The sequence below is a fragment of the Saimiri boliviensis genome, chromosome 10 (assembly GCF_048565385.1).
Source record: "Saimiri boliviensis isolate mSaiBol1 chromosome 10, mSaiBol1.pri, whole genome shotgun sequence".
Lineage (NCBI taxonomy): Eukaryota > Metazoa > Chordata > Mammalia > Primates > Cebidae > Saimiri > Saimiri boliviensis.
This window is the reverse complement of record NC_133458.1, coordinates 28,533,822-28,551,688: the sequence shown is the minus strand read 5'-3', so window position 1 is coordinate 28,551,688 and position 17,867 is coordinate 28,533,822. Positions and strand designations below refer to the sequence as shown.

The following is a 17,867-nucleotide window of genomic DNA, read 5'->3' as shown; positions in this document are numbered from 1 at the left end:
CCATACTCCCACAAACACACACATACACACATCCATATACTCACACACCCACAAACCCACATACACAGAAGCGCACATACACCCACATGCAGACACCACATACACACAGCCCCACACACATACCCACATACACAGACACAAATACAGACACACACACAGCCATACACACACACACAACACACACATAGGGACACACACACACAGAGCAACACACAGCTACACAAACACACACATACACACATGGCCACACACAGAGACACATATATACAGCCACACACACATACAGACACACACATACAGCCCCCCCCACATACACACAGACACAGACACACACATATGCACATATACACATGGCCACGCACATAGAGCAACACACATGCACACATACACACAGTCACACACAGATACAGCCAAACACACACAGAGTAACACACACAGGTACACACACACACAGCCAAACACAGATACGTACACACATAGCCACACACACATACACACAGCCACACACACAGCATGAGCCACACACACATACACACAGCCACACACACAGCATGAGCCACACATGCATACACACATACAGACACACACAGCCACACACACACACAGCCCCTCTCTCTCTCTCACACACACACACACACACACACACACAGCCCCTCTCTCTCTCTCTCTCTCACACACACACACACACACACACACACAGCCCTGCCTGGGACCTGCCTGAGGGAATGAGGGAGTGAGAGAATAGTACAGTGGGGTGGGGTCGGCAGGCAGTGGGAGGGCTGGCAGGAGAGCAGGGTGAGAGGCACCTGGGGAAGCCTGGGCGAGAGTGCCTGCCTGTGTCTGTCTCAAGGGAGGGCTGATGTGGGAGGCTTGGCCCCTGGGAGCTCCAGCAGGGGGAATGGAAGGGCAGGTGTGGCCTTACCCTGGCAGGTTGGGCAGCAGTGCCCAGATGGGATGAGCGGGTGGCTGCAGCCCAGAGGCTCACAGGGCAGGCGACCACAGGTCACAAAGCCTCCAAGGCAGGTACACTGGTGGCAGGGTTCTCGGGGATCCAGGAACTCCTGATTACTCAGGTAGGACTGCCCCAGGTACTCACAGCCTTTCGGAGATGAGACAGAGAGGCCAAGGGGAGGGACAGAAAGGGATGAGAGGGCAGCAGTTGTAGGCTCTGAGCTTGGACCTGGGGGGCAGCCAAGATCTCAAAGATCTATTGTAGGAGGTGGAGTCACAGTCCAAGCCCAGAGGGCAAAGCAGTTGTGAGGGAGGGCGTTTGGATTAGCCAAAGGGCAAACTTTCTCCCCTCTAACCGACAATAAACCTTCCTGTTGAACCTGTAGAAAAACACCCATAAAGAATCTGCTGCCCTGGGGTTAAACACTCAGCAGATCAATGCCAGAGGCACCAGCTTCTCAACCCGCAGAGCCAGGAGTAGCCCCAGCTGACTCAGGTGGTGCAGACCCAAGGTAGGGCCTTTCCCACACTCTTCTAAGCCCTCTGATGAATCCAGGAGGGGGTGGGGTCCCAGGGTGGTGGCAGCCCGCCCTTGGCACCTCTGGCATTGGCTCACTTCCCTTTTTAAAAAAGAGAGGGTGACTAGAGGTGACCGGCCAGGAGATGGTCGCCCAGATCAAAGCTCACGTGGCCTCACTGGAGGGCACTGCCCCAGAAGATCAAGTCATGCTCCTGGCAGGCATGCCCCTGGAGGATGAGGCCACCCTGGGACAGTGCCGGGTGGAGACCCTGACCTCCTTGGAAGTCGCAGGCCACATACTTGGAGGTAAAGTCCATGGTTCTCTGGCTGGTGCTGGGAAAGTGAGAGGTCAGACTCCTCAGGTGGCCACACAGGAGAAGGAAGAAGGAAGAGGGAGAAGAAGGAGAGGAGGAGGAAGAGGAGGAAGATGAAGAGGAAGGAGAAGGAGAAGGAGAAGGAGAAGGGGAAGGAGAAGGGGAAGGAGAAGGGGAAGGAGAAGGGGAAGGAAGGAAGAAGAGGAAGAGGAAGGAGAGGAGGAGGAGGATGAAGACAAGCGGCTGATGCAGTCCAACCAGCGCTTTGCCAACGTGCCCACCTTTGGCAAGAAGAAGGGCCTCAGTGCCAACTCTTTAGTCCTTTGTCATTCTGGCTTTCTCTAATAAAAAAGCCACTTAGTTCAAAAATAAAAATATAAAGAGGGTGAATTTCAGGCTGTAAGCCTTGGCGGGCAAATGTATCTGACTAGGATTTAACAACATTATAATTTTAATTGTATTCATTTTTATGGTAATCTGACCCTGGCAAATCTAATTTTCCATTTATAGTATGATATAAAACTCCTTTCTAAATCAATTTCAATCAATAAGTGAGTTAATTTGAAGGCAGATAATAAATAAAATTACAGTTGGTAGAGGGCAAGTGGCAAAAACCGCCAAGATGGCACGAGAGTGAGGGAAGCCAGGGAAGGCTAGGTACCCCCGTCTGGCTCTAGTTTCTTTTTACAAGAGCCAAATTTAGGCCCAGAGAGGTTATGTAACTTGCCCACGACCACAGGACAAATAGCAACAGAGACAGGAGAAAATCCAGGCTTTAGTCTCAGGCTTTTTTTCTTTCTTTTCTCTTTTTTTTTTTTTTTTGTTTTTTTTTTGAGATGGAGTTTCACTCTTGTCCGGGCTCACTGCAGCCTGTGCCTCCCAGTTTCAAGCGATTCTCCTGCCTCAGCCCAAGTAGCTGGGATAACAGGCATGCACCACCATGCCCGGCTAATTTTATATTTTTAGCAGAGACAGGGTTTCTCCATGTTGGTTAGGCTGGTCTCAAACTCCCGATCTCAGGTGATCTGCCCACCTCCCAAAGTGCTGGGATTACAGGCATGAGCACACATACCCCATGTTTCTCTCTTTCTCTTTCTCTCTCTCTCTCTCTCTCTTCTTTCTTTCTTTTTGACAAGGTCTCACTCTGTCACCAGCCTGGAGTCCAGGGGAAAACACTGCTCACTATAGCCTCAAACTCCTGGGGGATCCCACCTCAGTCTCCCCAGTAACTGGAACTACAAGAGCCACCACGACCAGCTCATTTAAAAGTTTTGTGTACACACAAGATCTCTCTATGTTGTCCAGGCTGGTCTTGAACTCCTGGGCTCAAGCAATCCTTCTGCCTCAGCCTCCCAAATTGTTGGGGTCACAGGTGCTAGCTAGGGCTCCGGACCTCAGGGCTTTTTCTTACTGTAATAAATATTTGAGATCCTAGGGCAGTGAAGATTAGGCTCACCCAGCTCTCTGGTCCTCCCACCCCACCCCCGCAGTCCCCTATCCCTTGACTCTCACCATCACAGTCAGGGCAGCAGTCGCCTCTGGCGGGGAAGGGACACAGTGCAGGGGCACACGCCTTGGGCTCACAGTTCACACTGCCCTCCCAACAAAGGCAGATATGGCAGGCGGCAGTGGGCGATGGGAAGCGATCCCCGCTGGCAAACTCCTTCCCCTGGTACAGGCAGCCTGGGGAGAAGGTCAGGGGCTGCCGGCCGTGGGGGCTGGGGGACCGGGGGACCGTGGGGACTTGGTGGTCGTGGGGTTGGTAGGCGTGGAGGATGAGTGTCGTGGGGGCCGTGGAGGCTGGGTGTCGTGGCAGGCTGGGGTCCATGGGGGGCTGGGGGACCCTGCGGGTGGAGAGACAGTAGGCTCCGTGGGGGCTGAGGTCCGTGGAGGGTGGGTGTCGAGTGGGGCTGGGGGCCGTGCCGGCTGGCTCCCAGGCCTTGCTGACCCGACACTACATTCCTATCGAGATCCCCGACGTGGGCAGAGCAGGCCTGGGCAGGGGAACTGGGCAGAGCGCTCCGGGACGGGACGGGGCGGGGCGGGAGGAAGCGGGTGGCCAGGAGAGGGGCTGCCAGGGCCTTACCGTCACAGGAGGGACAGCAGGGCCCGTGGCGCGGGTGGGCGCAGGGCGCGGGCGGGCAGGGCAGCCGCTGGCAGGACACGGAGCCGTCGAGGCAGAGGCAGCGGCGGCACGGATCGCCGGGCGGGGAGAAGTGCTCCTGGTGACGGGCGGGGGCCGTGCCCGGTCTAGGGCAGCCGGCGGGAGCGGGGGCGGCTGTGCCGAGAGCTGGCGTCAAAGGGGCCCAGGAACAGGCCTCCCGGGGGACCCTCGGGGAGGAGCGGCCGAGGGGTGCAGCCCCTACCTGGGCACTGCGGGCAGCACTCTCCCGGAGGCAGGACCGGCTCTGGACAGGGCAGCGGCGGGCAGCGGCGGGCCAGGCACTGCACGTGGCCACTCTGCGGATCGCCGGACCGACCACGGGTCAGTGGGTTAGCGGGGGGAGGCCAAGGATACCCCCTCCCACCCCCTCCCACCTGGGCGGGCTTCTCCTGGCCTCCGCGAGTCCCGCCTCCACTCCCCTGGGCTCCTCTCACCCAGGTGCGGACTCACCAGGCAGCGACACTGACGGCAGGGGTCAGAGGGGTGGGGGAAGTCCGCTCCGCTGGGGTACTCTTTCCCGCCAAAGGCACAGCCTGGGGGAGGGAGCAGCTATAGCCTGGGAGAGGGCAACTCCCCCAGGTCGTACTGCCTTACGGGGACCACGCCACCCTAGAGGGCCGCCCCACCCCGCCCACCTCACCGCTGCAGTCGTTCTGGCAGCAGGTCCCAGGCAGCGGGTGGGCACAGGGGGCTCTGGGGCAGGCACGAGGCTGGCAGCGGGCATGGCCTTCCTGGCATCGGCACTCCTGGCAAGGGTCTCGGGGGTGGGAGAAGCTCTCGCCGTCCACAAACACCTTTTCCTCCAGGATGCAGTCTGGGCAGTGGACAGTGGGAGCAGGAACGTGGACAGAGCCTGACAGCCCCTCCAGCCCTGGAGTCCAGAGCCGCTGCCCAAGTGCCCACTTGGTAACTGACTGGAGAGGGAAACAGAGGAAGCGGCCATGTGCACATGTGTGCTGGCATGTGTGTCGTTCTGAGCACACGAGTGCATGTGTGTGCATGCGCATTGGAGGTCATCCACCTGTAGGCAGATGTGTGTCTGTGAGGAGAAGCGGAGGAGTGCTTACACATGTGTGTACCTGTGTTTGTGACACACGCCCTTACACAGACTCTCTACCGGGCAGGGACGTATCCCATGCATCCCAGCACCCAGCCTCCTACATGGCAGGCTCCAGTGTCTGCTCATGACCTGTGTTATGCAGGTAGATACATGGGTGTACCTAGGGGGGTACAGAGGCAGGGACCCAAGGGTAGCAGGGGCACTAGTTATTGGAAGAGGAAACGGAGCATGGAAGGAGAGTGTGGTGTAGGTGCAGACAGGAATGAACAAATCTCTACTCCCCCTCCCACCCACACCCTATGAGTTCCAGTGAGTTCTAAGCTCTGTAGGACTGGAACAATTCAGAAGGCCATGGCTTTCTAAGGTAGCTGCTGGGCCCATAGGGCTGTGGGACAGCAGCATCTGGGGCCCTCGTCCTCTCAGGCACAGTGAGCGCATACATACCTGGGCACTTGGGGCAACACTGACCCGGTCCACTCTGGGGCCTGGCACAGGTCGTGGGAGGGCAGTCAACCAAGGAGCATGTCACAGTTCCATCCTGGGAGAGAGCAGGGGTGAGAGCCATGGGGCGTGCCCACCAGAGGCTCAGAGGGGCTGCAGTGAGGCTGGGCGGGTACCTGGCAGCGGCAGGCGTGGCAAGGGCTGTCTGCGTCTGTGAAATTCTGCCCATTGGCATACACTTGGCCATGGTAGGTGCAGCTGTCACAGCTGGGACAGCAGGCACCTGGGCGGGACAGGCTGGTCAGGGTGAGCTGGGAAATGCAGGGGAAGAAAGCCAAGATTGGCCCAGGCACTCACCAGGGGGCTGGGTGGGGTGCTGGCAGGGCACTGGGGGGCAGAGCACAGCCCCACACTCGGATACCCCATCTTGACAGATGCAGGAGGTGCAGGGCTGACCATTAGGCTCCCACTGGACTCCCTCGGCAAACTCCTCTCCATCCAGCACGCAGGCTATGGTAACGGGGCTGTCACATGCAGCCTGCACACCTCCCACCCATCCCTTTCCTTCCCAGGCCACAGGGACCCCAGCTTCAACATCCCCACTGACACTGTAGAATGGCTAGTGGACTTGGCAACAAGTACCCCATCAGGGGAAGAGCACCCTCCACCTGCAGCGCCCATAGCAGCTGCTCCTCTCTCTCTCACACACACCTGGGCAGAGCTGGTGGCCAGAGGCAGGCAGGGCACAGGGGGTGACAGGGCACTCCTGCTCCTCACAGGAGACTTCACCAGCCTAGGAGGGAAGCAGGTGAGAGATCCTGAGGGAATGAGGCCGATCTGGGCATAACCGATGGGATGCCTACCTGGCAGGAGCAGCGGACACAGAGGCCCCGCTCTTGGAGTCTGAAGGTCTCCTGGCTCCGATACTGGTGTCCCTGGTACTCACAGCCTGGATGGGATGACAGGGTCGTGGGGGTATAGGGCTAGAGGTGGAGGGGAAGCCTCATGTCACCCTGAGGCGTCCAACCTCCACCCTGACAAAGACCAGCCGAGTCCTCCAGAGGTCCTGGCAAGCAGCTCCCACCCCCTACAGTTATGCCACAGAAGCACAGGCTCCACCATGATGCCAGTTTGCCATGAGAAGGTGTGGTGAGGACTCACTTTGGGAACAAGGGCTTAGTTCCAAGAGAAGCAAACCCCCCATACATAGGGCCTCTCTGCGGCCAGGGCCTGTCCCTCCTGCAGTGACTCTAACCCCCACTCACCATCACAGATGGGGCAGCACTGCCCAGGGATCTTGCCTGGGTGTCTGCAGGGCACCGGTGGGCAGGGCAGAGGCTCACACTGGACGCTCCCGTTCTGCCAATAGGGCCTGGTCAGCACGCCCAAGGTAGGCCTGGGAGCCAGGCCCTCCCTGCCAGGCAGCCACACTCACAGCACAGCGGCAGTGGGAGCAGGGGTCCCCCGAGCCCACGGGCTCCCCGCTGCGGTGCTCCCGCCCATTTAGGAAACAGCCTGTTGGGAAGAGAGGCTTTAGACGCTCCTCCAAAGCCACTCCCCACCCTCTCCTGGCCTTCACGGCCCAGCTCCCGAGCAGGGCCACCGGTCAGCTTTCTCCAGGTTGCGTCCATGCTCAGGTCCCTGATCTACCCACCAACTCACCATCGCACACAGGGCAGCAAGTGCCTGGGAGGGGCCGGGCTGGGTATGGGCACAGGCTGGCACATTCTCGCTGGCGGCACTGGATGTGACCCTCCTAGTGGGGAGGGTGAACAGGGGAAGGGGCCATCAGGACCCAATTGAGAGGTGGAAATGGCATTAGAATCCCAGCTATCCATTTATTAGATGTTGTTACAGGTTGAATTGTATGCCCACCCCCCAAATCCCAGCACCTCAGCATGTGACGGTATTTGGAAGCAGGGTCACTGCAGCTGTAGTTAGTTAAGGTGAGGTCATACTGGAGTGGGGTGGCCCTAATCCAATAGAACGTGTGTGTGTGTGTATATATATATATATATATATATATATATATATATATATATAGAGAGAGAGAGAGAGAGAGAGAGAATGATAAAAAAGACCTAGTTGATAAAACAAATTACAGATTGCAGGCTGCAGATTGAGATGGTGTTTCACTCTTGTTGCCCAGGCTGGAGTGCAGTGGTATGATCTCAACTCACTGCAACCTCCGCTTCCTGGATTCAAGCAATTCTCCTGCCTCAGCCTCCTGAGTAGCTGGGATTACAGGTGTCCACCACCACACCAGGCTAACTTTTTATATTTTTAGTAGAGATGGGGTTTCACCATGTTGGCCTGGCTGGTCTCGAACTCCTGACCTCAGGTGATCCACCTGCCTTGGTCTCCCAAAGTGCTGGGATTACAGGCATGAGCCATTGTGCCAGGCAGTATCCTTCTAAAGAGGAAAAATATACACACACACACACGCGTGCGCACGTACAGACACACACACACACACACACACACACACACACACAGGGAGAATGGCACAGAAAGAAGACAGAGGTTTGGGTGCTGCAGAAGCCCAGAAATGCCAAAGATCGCCAGCAAACCACCAGAAGCGAGGGCAGAGGTTGGAGCAGATTCCTCCTTACAGCCCCAGAAGGAACCAACCCTCCCCCACCTTGATCTTATACTTCTGGCCTCCAGAATGGTGAGACAATATTGTTCTATTGTTCAAGACACCCAGTAAGTGGCACTTTGTTACAGCAGTCCAGGAAACTCATACAGATATGTAAATTAGCATGTCAGTTAAGCTCTCTGTGACTTAGTTTATTTGTCTGAAAACAATGGACAGCAATAGTCCTGTTCTCTTAGGCTTACTATAGGATGAAATGAAGTACGGGGTCTGACGTGGCATCTACCTCTAGAAGCTGGTACTGGTGGCTGCTGCCACTCCCCCACAGCCTAACCCAAAAAGACCCCATGCCTAGAATTCACATCCACATCGCTGGGCTCACTGCCTCCAGCCCTATCAGAGTCTGAGCCAATAACTTCTCACGGGTGGGGAAAGAGAGGACATGGTTGTGTCAGAGGTGTTTGAACAAAAGTGACTCCATCTTGAATAGGGGCTGCGTAAAATGAGGCTGAGACCTCCTGGGCTGCATTCCCAGACAGGCATTCTAAGTCACAGGATGAGATAGGAGGTCAGCACAAGATACAGGTCATAAAGACCTTGCTGATAAACAGGTTGCAGCCAAAACCCACCAAAACAACATGGTGATGAGAGTGACCTCTGGTCATCCTCACTGCTACACTCCTACCAGTGCCATCACAGTTTACAAATGCCATGCCAACATCAGGAAGTTACCCTATATGGTCTAAAAGGGGGAGACATGAATAATCCACCCCTTGGTTAGCATATCATCAAGAAATAACCATAAACATGGGCAGCCAGCAGCTCTTGGGGCTGCTCTGCCTATGGCATAGCCATTCTTTCATTCCTCTACCTTCTTATTAAAGTTGCTTTCACCTTACTCTGTGGACTTGCCTTGAATTCTTTCTTGCACGAGATCCAAGAACCCTCTTTTGGGGTCCGGATCAGGACTCCTTTCCTGTAACAATTGCAGTGGGATTGGGTGTCCCGTAGCCTTCACACGGAGTCCCTAGTCCTTAGCAGGAAGCTCCCTTGAAACAGCTTCCCACCTGGCCATCACAGCTTCCGTGTCCCTAACCCAGGCGTCCCCAAACTTTTTACACAAGGAGCCGTAGTTTGGGGATGCCTGCCCTAACCCCTCAGGCTATTCCTTATAGCTGGGATACCTTCCCCTCTTCTTCCCTGATCAAACTCTATTTACCCTTTGAGGCCTAAGTAAACACTGACCCTCCCATGAAGATGCTCTAGATCTGTGCTGCCCAGTAGAAATATAACGTCAGCCACTTATGTCATTTTAAGTGCTCTAGCAAATTTTAATTTTTTTTTTTTTTTTTTTTTTTTTTTTTGAGACGGAGTTTCGCTCTTGTTACCCAGGCTGGAGTGCAATGGCGCGATCTTGGCTCACCGCAACCTCCGTCTTCTGGGTTCAGGCAATTCTCCTGCCTCAGCCTCCTGAGTAGCTGGGATTACAGGCACGCGCCACCATGCCCAGCTAATTTTTTATATTTTTAGTAGAGACGGGGTTTCACCACGTTGACCAGGATGGTCTCGATCTCTTGACCTCGTGATCCACCCACCTCGGCCTCCCAAAGTGCTGGGATTACAGGCGTGAGCCACCGCACCCGGCCTTTTTTTTTTTTTTTTTTTTTTTTTTTTTTTTTTTTTTTTTTGAGACGGAGTTTCGCTCGTTACCCAGGCTGGAGTGCAATGGCACGATCTCGGCTCACCACAACCTCCGCCTCCTGGGTTCAGGCAATTCTCCTGCCTCAACCTCCTGAGTAGCTGGGATTACAGGCACACGCCACCATGCCCAGCTAATTTTTTGTATTTTTAGTAGAGATGGAGTTTCACCATGTTGACCAGGATGGTCTTGATCTCTTGACCTGGTGATCCACCCGCCTCGGCCTCCCAAAGTGCTGGGATTACAGGCTTGAGCCACTGCACCTGGCCTGCAAATTTTAATTTAAAAAAAATTTTTTGAGACAAGGTCTTGCTGTGTTGCCCAGTTTGGTCTCAAACTCCTGGCCTCAAGTGATCCTCCTGCCTTGGCCTCCCAATGTGCTGAGATCAAAGGAATGAGTTACCATGCCCATGCCCAGCCTCACAATTTTTTTTTTTTTTTTGAGATGGAGTTTTGCTCTTGTCGCCTAGGCTGGAGTGCAATGGCAAAATCTTGGCTCACTGCAACCTTCACTTCCTGGGTTCAAATGATTCTCCTGTCTCAGCCTCCCGAGTAGCTGGGATTACAGGTGCCTGCCACCATACCCAGCTAATTTTTTGTACTTTTAGTAGAGACGGGGTTTCACCATGTTGGCCAGGCTAGTCTCAAACTCCTGATCTCAGGTAATCCACTCACCTCCGCCTCCCAAAGTGGGATTACAGGTGTGAACTATCACACCCAACCATAACAAATTTTTAAAAGTTAAACAGATGAAATTAAGTTTTAACAACATATTTCATTTGACTCAATATATTCAAACTGTTATGTCGATATGTAATGAACATATAATGGATTACTATTTTACATTCCTCTATTTCATAGGAAGTCCTTGAAATCTGGCATGTATTTTACTCTTATGACACATCTCATTTTGGACTCAGCCACATTTCAAGGGCTCAGTGGCCACATTTCAAGGGCTTGGTAGCCACATGTAGTAGTGGCTATGAACTGGACAGCACAGTTCTAGATGCCTCAAGTCAAGCTGTGATTCTCCCGCCCTGGAGCTTTTGCCACCTGCCATATCCTGCCCAGTCTCCTCCTCCAGCCTGTGAGCTCTTTTTTTTTTTTTGAGTTGGAGTTTCACGCTTGGTGCCCAGGCTGGAGTGCAATGGCAGAATACAATGGCACAGTCTTGGCTCACTGCAAGCTCCACTTCCCGTGTTCAAGCCATTCTCCTGCCTCAATCTCCCAAGTAGTTCGGATTATAGGCATGTGCCACCATGCTCTGCTAATTTTGTATTTTTAGTAGAGATGGGGTTTCTCCATGTTGGTCAGGCTGGTCTTGAACTCCTGATCTCAAGTGATCCGCCCACCTTGGCCTCCCAAAGTGCTGGGATTACAGGCGTGAGCCACCACACCTGGCCTCGCCTGTGAGCTCCTTGAGTTCATTCGCTGACCCCGGGCTGAGCATCTCTTGGGCTCAGACCCAGGCATACAGATGAGCTCTGCCCAGCCCTCGCCTGCACAGCCCCCAGCAGACAGCTCCTTGGTCTTTTCCACTGGGTCCCCTCTCAACGCCTCTGCAAAGTGTTCTATGGAATGAAGGCATTAATACAGTGGGCCTGAGGACAATGATGGGGACAGCCCAGGAGCAGCCTCGGGACTCACCAGGCACCGGCAGATTCGGCAGGGGTCCCCGGGTGTGGTCCACTCTTGGCCATGTTCCCAGTGAGAGCCACCTTCTGTGCAGCCTGGGGTTGAGGGGGTGAGCAGAGGGAGGCCTGCTGGGAGCTGGCCTGGACCCCAGCCTCAGCCTGCTCGCCTTCCTCTTCCATGTGCCCTCTAAGGGCTCTCTCCTGAGCCAAGACCAGATGGGGTCACATGTCTGCCTAGATTCCCCAGTGGCTCCCAGTGCCCCGAGCAGGGTGAGTTCTTAGATCCCTAGTCTACCCTTTCTGATCTTCTGTGGACAGAGCATAGCCACGCCCATGTGGCCATCTATCTCCCACCCCTCATCACCTGTTGCACCTTCCCAGCCAGCATCACACCCCCACCCCTAGTGTCAGGGCCACACCTGTGCTGGGGCACTCCCCTCTTCCTGGAAGGCCCACTGCCTTCATCACCCCTTCACCAAGCTAACTGCTCTTTATCTTTTTTTTTTTTTTTTTTTTTTTGAGACGGAGTTTCGCTCTTGTTGCCCAGGCTGGAGTGCAATGGCGCAATCTCCGCTCACCGCAACCTCCGCCTCCTGGGTTCAGGCAATTCTCCTGCCTCAGCCTCCTGAGTAGCTGGGATTACAGGCACACGCCACCATGCCCAGCTAATTTTTAGTATTTTTAGTAGAGACGGGGTTTCACCATGTTGACCAGGATGGTCTCGATCTCTTGACCTCGTGATCCACCCGCCTCGGCCTCCCAAAGTGCTGGGATTACAGGCTTGAGCCACCGCGCCCGGCTGCTCTTTATCTTTAAGGGCTGCCTCGGGACCAGCTGCCTCCAGGATACTTTCTCTCCTGTGCCCAGGCTGGATTCGGTTTCCTTCCTCTGAATTCTCACAATAACTGGTGCCTGCTTCTATTCCTGCCCTCGCCGTTACAGGATTTTGCATTAGTGTACGACTCAGTGTCACGTTCTAGTGGTCAACCCTGAGGGCTGACCCATGTCTCATGATTGGGAGCACAAAGTAAAAAGCAAACATTTATTTTTTTATTTTTTGAGGCAGAGTTCCACTCTTGTTGCCAGGCTGGAGTGCAATGGAACGATCTCGTCTCACTGCAACCCCCGTCTCCCGGGTTCAAGTGATTCTCCTGCCTCAGCCTCCTGAGTAGCTGGGATTACAGGCACATGCCACCACGCCCAGCTAATATTTTGTATTTTTCATAGAAATGGGATTTCACCGTGTTAGCCAGGCTGGTCTCAAACTCCTGACCTCAGGTGATCCACCCACCTCAGCCTCCCAAAGTACTGGGATTACAGGTGTGAGCCACTGTACCTGGCCGAAAGCAAACATTTATTAAGTAGCACTATGAGGTATGGAATATCATTATCTGTACCTTACACATGGGGAAACTGAGGTAGAGAGTAACTTAGAGTCACACAAGCACTACATGGCAATGGAATTTGAGCTCAGGCATTCCAGCTTCCCTACACACCCCATCCACTGGAGGCCAGCAGAATCTGGGCTCTGGAATTCAAGAAGGGGCACGACAGCCTACCTGTGGCTCCAACCATGGAGGGGCCAGGGGCTCTCACCTTGGCAGGTTGGGCAGCAGTGCCCAGGCCTCAGGGCTGGCTCTCGACAGGGGCTGACTGGGCACTTCAGGGGCATGCAGCGAACCTGGCTCCTCTGTAATGCACCAGTGACTGTGAGGCCTCCAGGTCTGGCTCCCACAGAGGGCAGGGTGGGCAGGTGTTGGGCATCCTCGGAGGAGGGGGGCACAGGGCAGGGATGGAGGGAGAGCCTCGCTGGCTCCAGCTCTTGGGAGGCCTGTGAGGGGGCTAGAGGAGTAGCAGGCAGGGCCCAGGGCAGGGTGCAGGTGTCCCAGGGAGAACAGGGCCTGGGCAGAGGGGGCAGGTGGACTCACCAGGCAGGAGCACTGCAGACAAGGGTTGGAGCTGGACAGGAAGGTGGCCCCCTCCTGGTAGTGTTGCCCCTCATACTCACAGCCTGGGAAGGTTGGCAGGATGACAGGTGGGTCACCGGGAGAGCAGGGCGGGTGGGCATCACTTGAGGGAAGGCATGATCCCAAGTAGGTACTGGACTCTTGGGGTCCAGGGGATGGAGAGGCAGGGCAGGAGGTCCCCCAGCCAGCGACTGGGGCAGCACTCCTCAGATGGGTGTAGCTCTCCAGGCAGTTGAGCTCTGAACATGAAGGCCCCTGGCTGCAGGGCAGACACCAAGCCAGTCCTCCCTCCCCACCACCCTCCTCTCCTTTGTCTCTCTCCCTCTCTTGTCCCTCCCTGCTCCTTCCCTTTCCATTGGCAGAGCTGGCTTACTCTGCAGGCCTAGCTGGCTTCAGCCCTGATGCCTGGGCAGCAGGAAGCCCTGCCTAGCCCCTAGACTGGGCTCGGCATGGCCAGGCCAGCAGTATGCCCAGCTGCAGAGATGTGGGTGGTGGCTGATTCCTTTACTTGGCAGGTGCAGAAGACACAGGGTTCCGGATGACACATTTCCCCAGCCCCGTGGCCCCCAGGCCCAGGCCCCCAAGTAAGAGACCCAAAGGACTGGGTGCCACATTAAAGGGGCACCATTCACACGACAGACATCAGAGATTTAAATATTTACTACACCTTCACAGCAGATGGCAGTAAAGTGTCCCACAGGCACATCATCGGTGTGGCTCCATTATTTCACAACAGATAGAAGTAGTGTCTTGAGGAAAGGGTGCTGCCTTTTTTTTTTTTTTTTTTTTTTTTCTGAGACAGAGCCTTGCTCTGTCGCCCAGGCTGGAGTGCAGTAGGGCAATCTTGGCTCACTGCAACCTCTGCCTTCCTGGGTTCAAATAATTCTCTGCCTCAGCCTCCCAAGTAGCTGGGATTACAGGCCCACCACCACACCTGGCTAATTTTTGTATTTTTAGTACAGACAGCGTTTCGCCATCTTGGCCAGGCTGGTCTTGAACTCCTGACCTCATGATTCACCTTCCTCAGCCTCCCAAGGTGCTGGGATTACAGGTGTGAGTCACCGCATCTGGACATAGGTGCCTTTTTCAACTTCACCAAAGTTATCATATAGGTTAGCAGTGGTCCTGACTCAGGCACCACGCGCCCCAAAGAGTGTGTGTGTGTGTGTGTGTGTGTGTGTGTGTGTGTGTGTGTGTGTGTATGCGTCTTTTCTCTGAAGACTACGTGTGTGTGTGTGTGTGTGTGTGTGTGTGTGTGTGTGTGTGTCTTTTCTTTGTGTGTCTTTGAGATACATCAACCCTAAAGACTTTCATCTCTAGCCAAGACTCCCGGCTGCATTTCCAGACCCACCTGGTCTGAGTCCCTTCTCACCTCTCTTACTACCAGCTGAGATGCCTCTCTGGGTGGGGCTGCCAGATAAAATATAGAATGCCCAGTAAAATTTGAATTTTAGATGAATAAGATGTCATTTTTAGTATGAGAATGCCCCAAATATTGCATAGGATATACTGAAAACTTACATGCTGTTTATTGAAATTCATATTTAACAAAGCTTTCTAGACTTTCATTTGCTAAATCTGGCAACCCTATTCCCCTATGAGCCAGTACCACACCCCTGCACAGCTGTGACCTCCTCTTTCTCCCAGCTCTCTTCATGTCCCTGTAAGCCCTGCTATCCCAGTGTCCCAAGCTCAGCCGTTCCAGGGGACCCAGCCAGTCAGTGGCTCCTGCCCATTCTTTAGAAACACCCCCATTTCTTCAGCCCACAGCCATCCCTGGCTCCACGCCTAGACAACTGTTGTCCCAGCCTTAACACCTCTGTCTTCATCTAGCCCCCAGCAGGTGACCATTCCTCAAGCGTCCCCTTGACCATGCCACAGGCTGCTTCAGCCTTCAATGTCGCCCACTGCCCATAGGAGAAAGTCCTAACTGCACTAACTGCAAGGCTTCCAGCAGCCTGTTCCCACGGGCCTTCCCAAACGGACTTCCTGCAACCCACCTCCCTCCCCTTGTCCTTGTGGTCAGAGGACCCTCACGCACTCCCTATCCTTCAAGTGCAACCCCACTTTCCCATGAAGACCCAACTCAAAGGGCCCATCGTCTGTAACGGCCCCCTGACTGCCCAGCCTGGATGGGCTTCTTCTGCTGCCCTCCTGTGTCCTCCTCTGGCAAAGTACACATGCGCTGCCTTCTCCATTGCCTCGTTTTTTTTTGTTGTTGTTGTTGTTTGTTTGCCTTTTTTTTTTTTTTTTTTTTTTTTAGAGACAGGTTTTCTCCATGTTAGTCAGGGTGGTCTGCAACTCCTGACCTCAGGTGATGCGCACGCCTCGGCCTCCCAAAGTGCTGGGATTACAGGCATGAACCAGCATGCCTGGCCTACACTTCCTCTTAATCTGCTCATTGGGTCTTAAATCTTACGGTAGTTTAGCTATGAGCTTATCTTCTCAACTAGATTGGAGGCTCCCTTAGGGCAAGAAAAAGATTTCATGCCTATTTCCCTGCGATCTCTGGCTCAGTCCCAGGCCAGAGTATTTGCTGGCTTGCGCACGGGTTTTGCACTCCCCTGGCCACTGTCAGAGTGAGTGGGCAGGACCCCTGGGCATGTCCCAGACTCGCTCACTCTCAGGTGGCAGGCCATGGCTGTGGGCCCCAGAACGCATGCAGGAGGTAGGGCTGAGGCTGGCAGGAGGCTGACCTGGCTCACAGTGCGGGCAGCATGCTCCTGGCTCAGGGCAGAGTCCTCTTGGGCATGGTTTCTGGGTGCAGGTGACGGCCCCTTCCTGTGGGAGCAGACTGAGGTGGCTGCACAGGTATCAGAGCCCTGGAGGGCAGGGCATCTGGAAGCAAGTCCTCAGCCCAGGTTGGGACACGTCAGAGGGACAGGAGGATGAGTTGGCTCTGCAGATGTGGGCTACCCTCCATCTAAAGGCAGAAAAGAGACATCCCACCCCCACTCCCATCATCTCCTGATGCTCTTGACCCTGGAAAACCGTCTGTTCCAGGCACCAGCAAATTCCCCAGAGAGAAGAGATCCTAGGAAGAGAACCAAGGGCTTTCTCAGTGGAGAAAGGAGGAAGAAAAGGCTGGGGGAAGGTGGAGGTGGAGCCCGGTGAGGGAGAACAGGCAGGCCAGGGGCTCCGAGGTAGAAGATGGGCAGTGGAAGAGTGGGAAGTGACATAGGAGGACAAGCAACTATTGGGTTGGTGCAAAAGTAATTGTGGTCTTGGCCATTAAAATCATGTCAGGCTGGGCACGGTGGCTCACACCTGTAATCCCGGTACTTTGGGAGGCTGAGGCAGGTGGATCACCTGAGGTCAGGAGTTCAAGACCAGCCTGGCCAACATGGTGAAACGCTGTCTCTACGAAAAATACAAAAAATTAGCCAGGCATGGTGCGTGCCTGTAATCCCAGCTACTCAGGAGGCTGAGGAAGGATAATCGTTTGAACCTGGGAGGTGGAGGTTGCAGTAAGCCGAGATCGTGCCACTGCACTCCAGCCTGGGGGACAAGAGTAAAATTTCGTCTCAAAAAGAAAAAAAAAAAAAAAAAAAAAAAAGGCACGTCAAAAACTGCAATTACTTTTGCACCAACCTAATACATCCTCAGCCCTCCACAATGGTATTGGCCAGGTCTGAATCGAGAGGCTTGGGGGTCCCCTGACTGTCCGTGGATGTCGAGCTCCTCTTCCTACTCAGAAATTGACTGAAAGGTGCCATGGCAAAGTGTGGGGAGTGGCAGGCAGAGCCCATTCTACCACATCTCGAGTGCCACACTGCAGCGACCGGGAGCTGGAGTGAGGCAGACAGACAGGTGAGGGATATCCAGGTGGGTCCCGGGAGCTCACCAGACAGCGGCAGGTGGTGCAGGCGTCTGGGGAGAAGGTCTCCCCGTTGCTGTAGGTCTGGCCATTCTGGCTGCAGCCTGAGGAGACCGCGGTGTCACTCAAGCACCCCATGCCATCTGTAGGCCTTGAGGTGGCCCTGGGGGGCCGATAGGGTGGCACTTACCCCCACAATGGGGCAGGTGGGCTTGGGGGCCACAATGAGCGGCCCCATCCCGGCAGACACAGGCTGTGCAGGCGTCGGGCTCCCAGCGTGCCCCCTCCGGCCAGGCGCGCCCCAGCCCCCAGCACTGCGGAGACGGAGACGCAGGGCGACACTCACAGGACTCCAGCTGCCTCACCCTCATCTGCAGGTCCTTGTTCTGGAGGAAGGAGATGGGAATAGCAGGCACTGGCTCAGCTTCCCCCACCATCTCCAGTAGATTTGATGGGTTCAAAAATGAGGAAAGGTGAGAAGAAGTTTGACAGTTCTAGAGCAGAGATGGGTCCCCCTCAGTCAGCATCCAGTTCAAAACATCACCGTTCTCAGGTGAGCATGGGCCCCATTCTCTCCTTTGGACAAAATGTCCCTGCCCCAAGAATTAAAGACATCTTTACCCATCCAAAATATTTCTTCATGATGCCTTATATAGAACACATTTCATAACATTTCCCAAACACATGAAGGGTATGAAATACAG

The 17,867-nt window shown here is 54.7% G+C and overlaps 1 protein-coding gene across 6 annotated transcripts in view; it reads right to left on the bottom strand.

Moving 5' to 3' along the window:
- KCP (kielin cysteine rich BMP regulator) overlaps positions 1 to 17,867 on the bottom strand; it is a 37,631-nt gene that overhangs the window by 15,849 nt on the left and 3,915 nt on the right. For all 6 annotated transcript variants that reach the window (XM_074379090.1, XM_074379092.1, XM_074379093.1 and 3 more), the window contains exons 3-22: positions 17,354 to 17,549; positions 17,191 to 17,267; positions 16,043 to 16,127; positions 13,308 to 13,390; positions 12,976 to 13,069; positions 11,393 to 11,475; positions 7,113 to 7,206; positions 6,886 to 6,965; positions 6,716 to 6,809; positions 6,314 to 6,399; positions 6,162 to 6,243; positions 5,808 to 5,960; positions 5,627 to 5,733; positions 5,454 to 5,547; positions 4,590 to 4,763; positions 4,400 to 4,482; positions 4,152 to 4,245; positions 3,872 to 4,063; positions 3,298 to 3,468; positions 923 to 1,099 (exon numbers count right to left, since the gene is read on the bottom strand). In XM_074379090.1, coding sequence (XP_074235191.1) covers positions 923 to 1,099; positions 3,298 to 3,468; positions 3,872 to 4,063; positions 4,152 to 4,245; positions 4,400 to 4,482; positions 4,590 to 4,763; positions 5,454 to 5,547; positions 5,627 to 5,733; positions 5,808 to 5,960; positions 6,162 to 6,243; positions 6,314 to 6,399; positions 6,716 to 6,809; positions 6,886 to 6,965; positions 7,113 to 7,206; positions 11,393 to 11,475; positions 12,976 to 13,069; positions 13,308 to 13,390; positions 16,043 to 16,127; positions 17,191 to 17,267; positions 17,354 to 17,549 — 2,299 coding nt within the window. The remainder of the gene's footprint in view (positions 1 to 922; positions 1,100 to 3,297; positions 3,469 to 3,871; positions 4,064 to 4,151; positions 4,246 to 4,399; positions 4,483 to 4,589; positions 4,764 to 5,453; positions 5,548 to 5,626; positions 5,734 to 5,807; positions 5,961 to 6,161; positions 6,244 to 6,313; positions 6,400 to 6,715; positions 6,810 to 6,885; positions 6,966 to 7,112; positions 7,207 to 11,392; positions 11,476 to 12,975; positions 13,070 to 13,307; positions 13,391 to 16,042; positions 16,128 to 17,190; positions 17,268 to 17,353; positions 17,550 to 17,867) is intronic.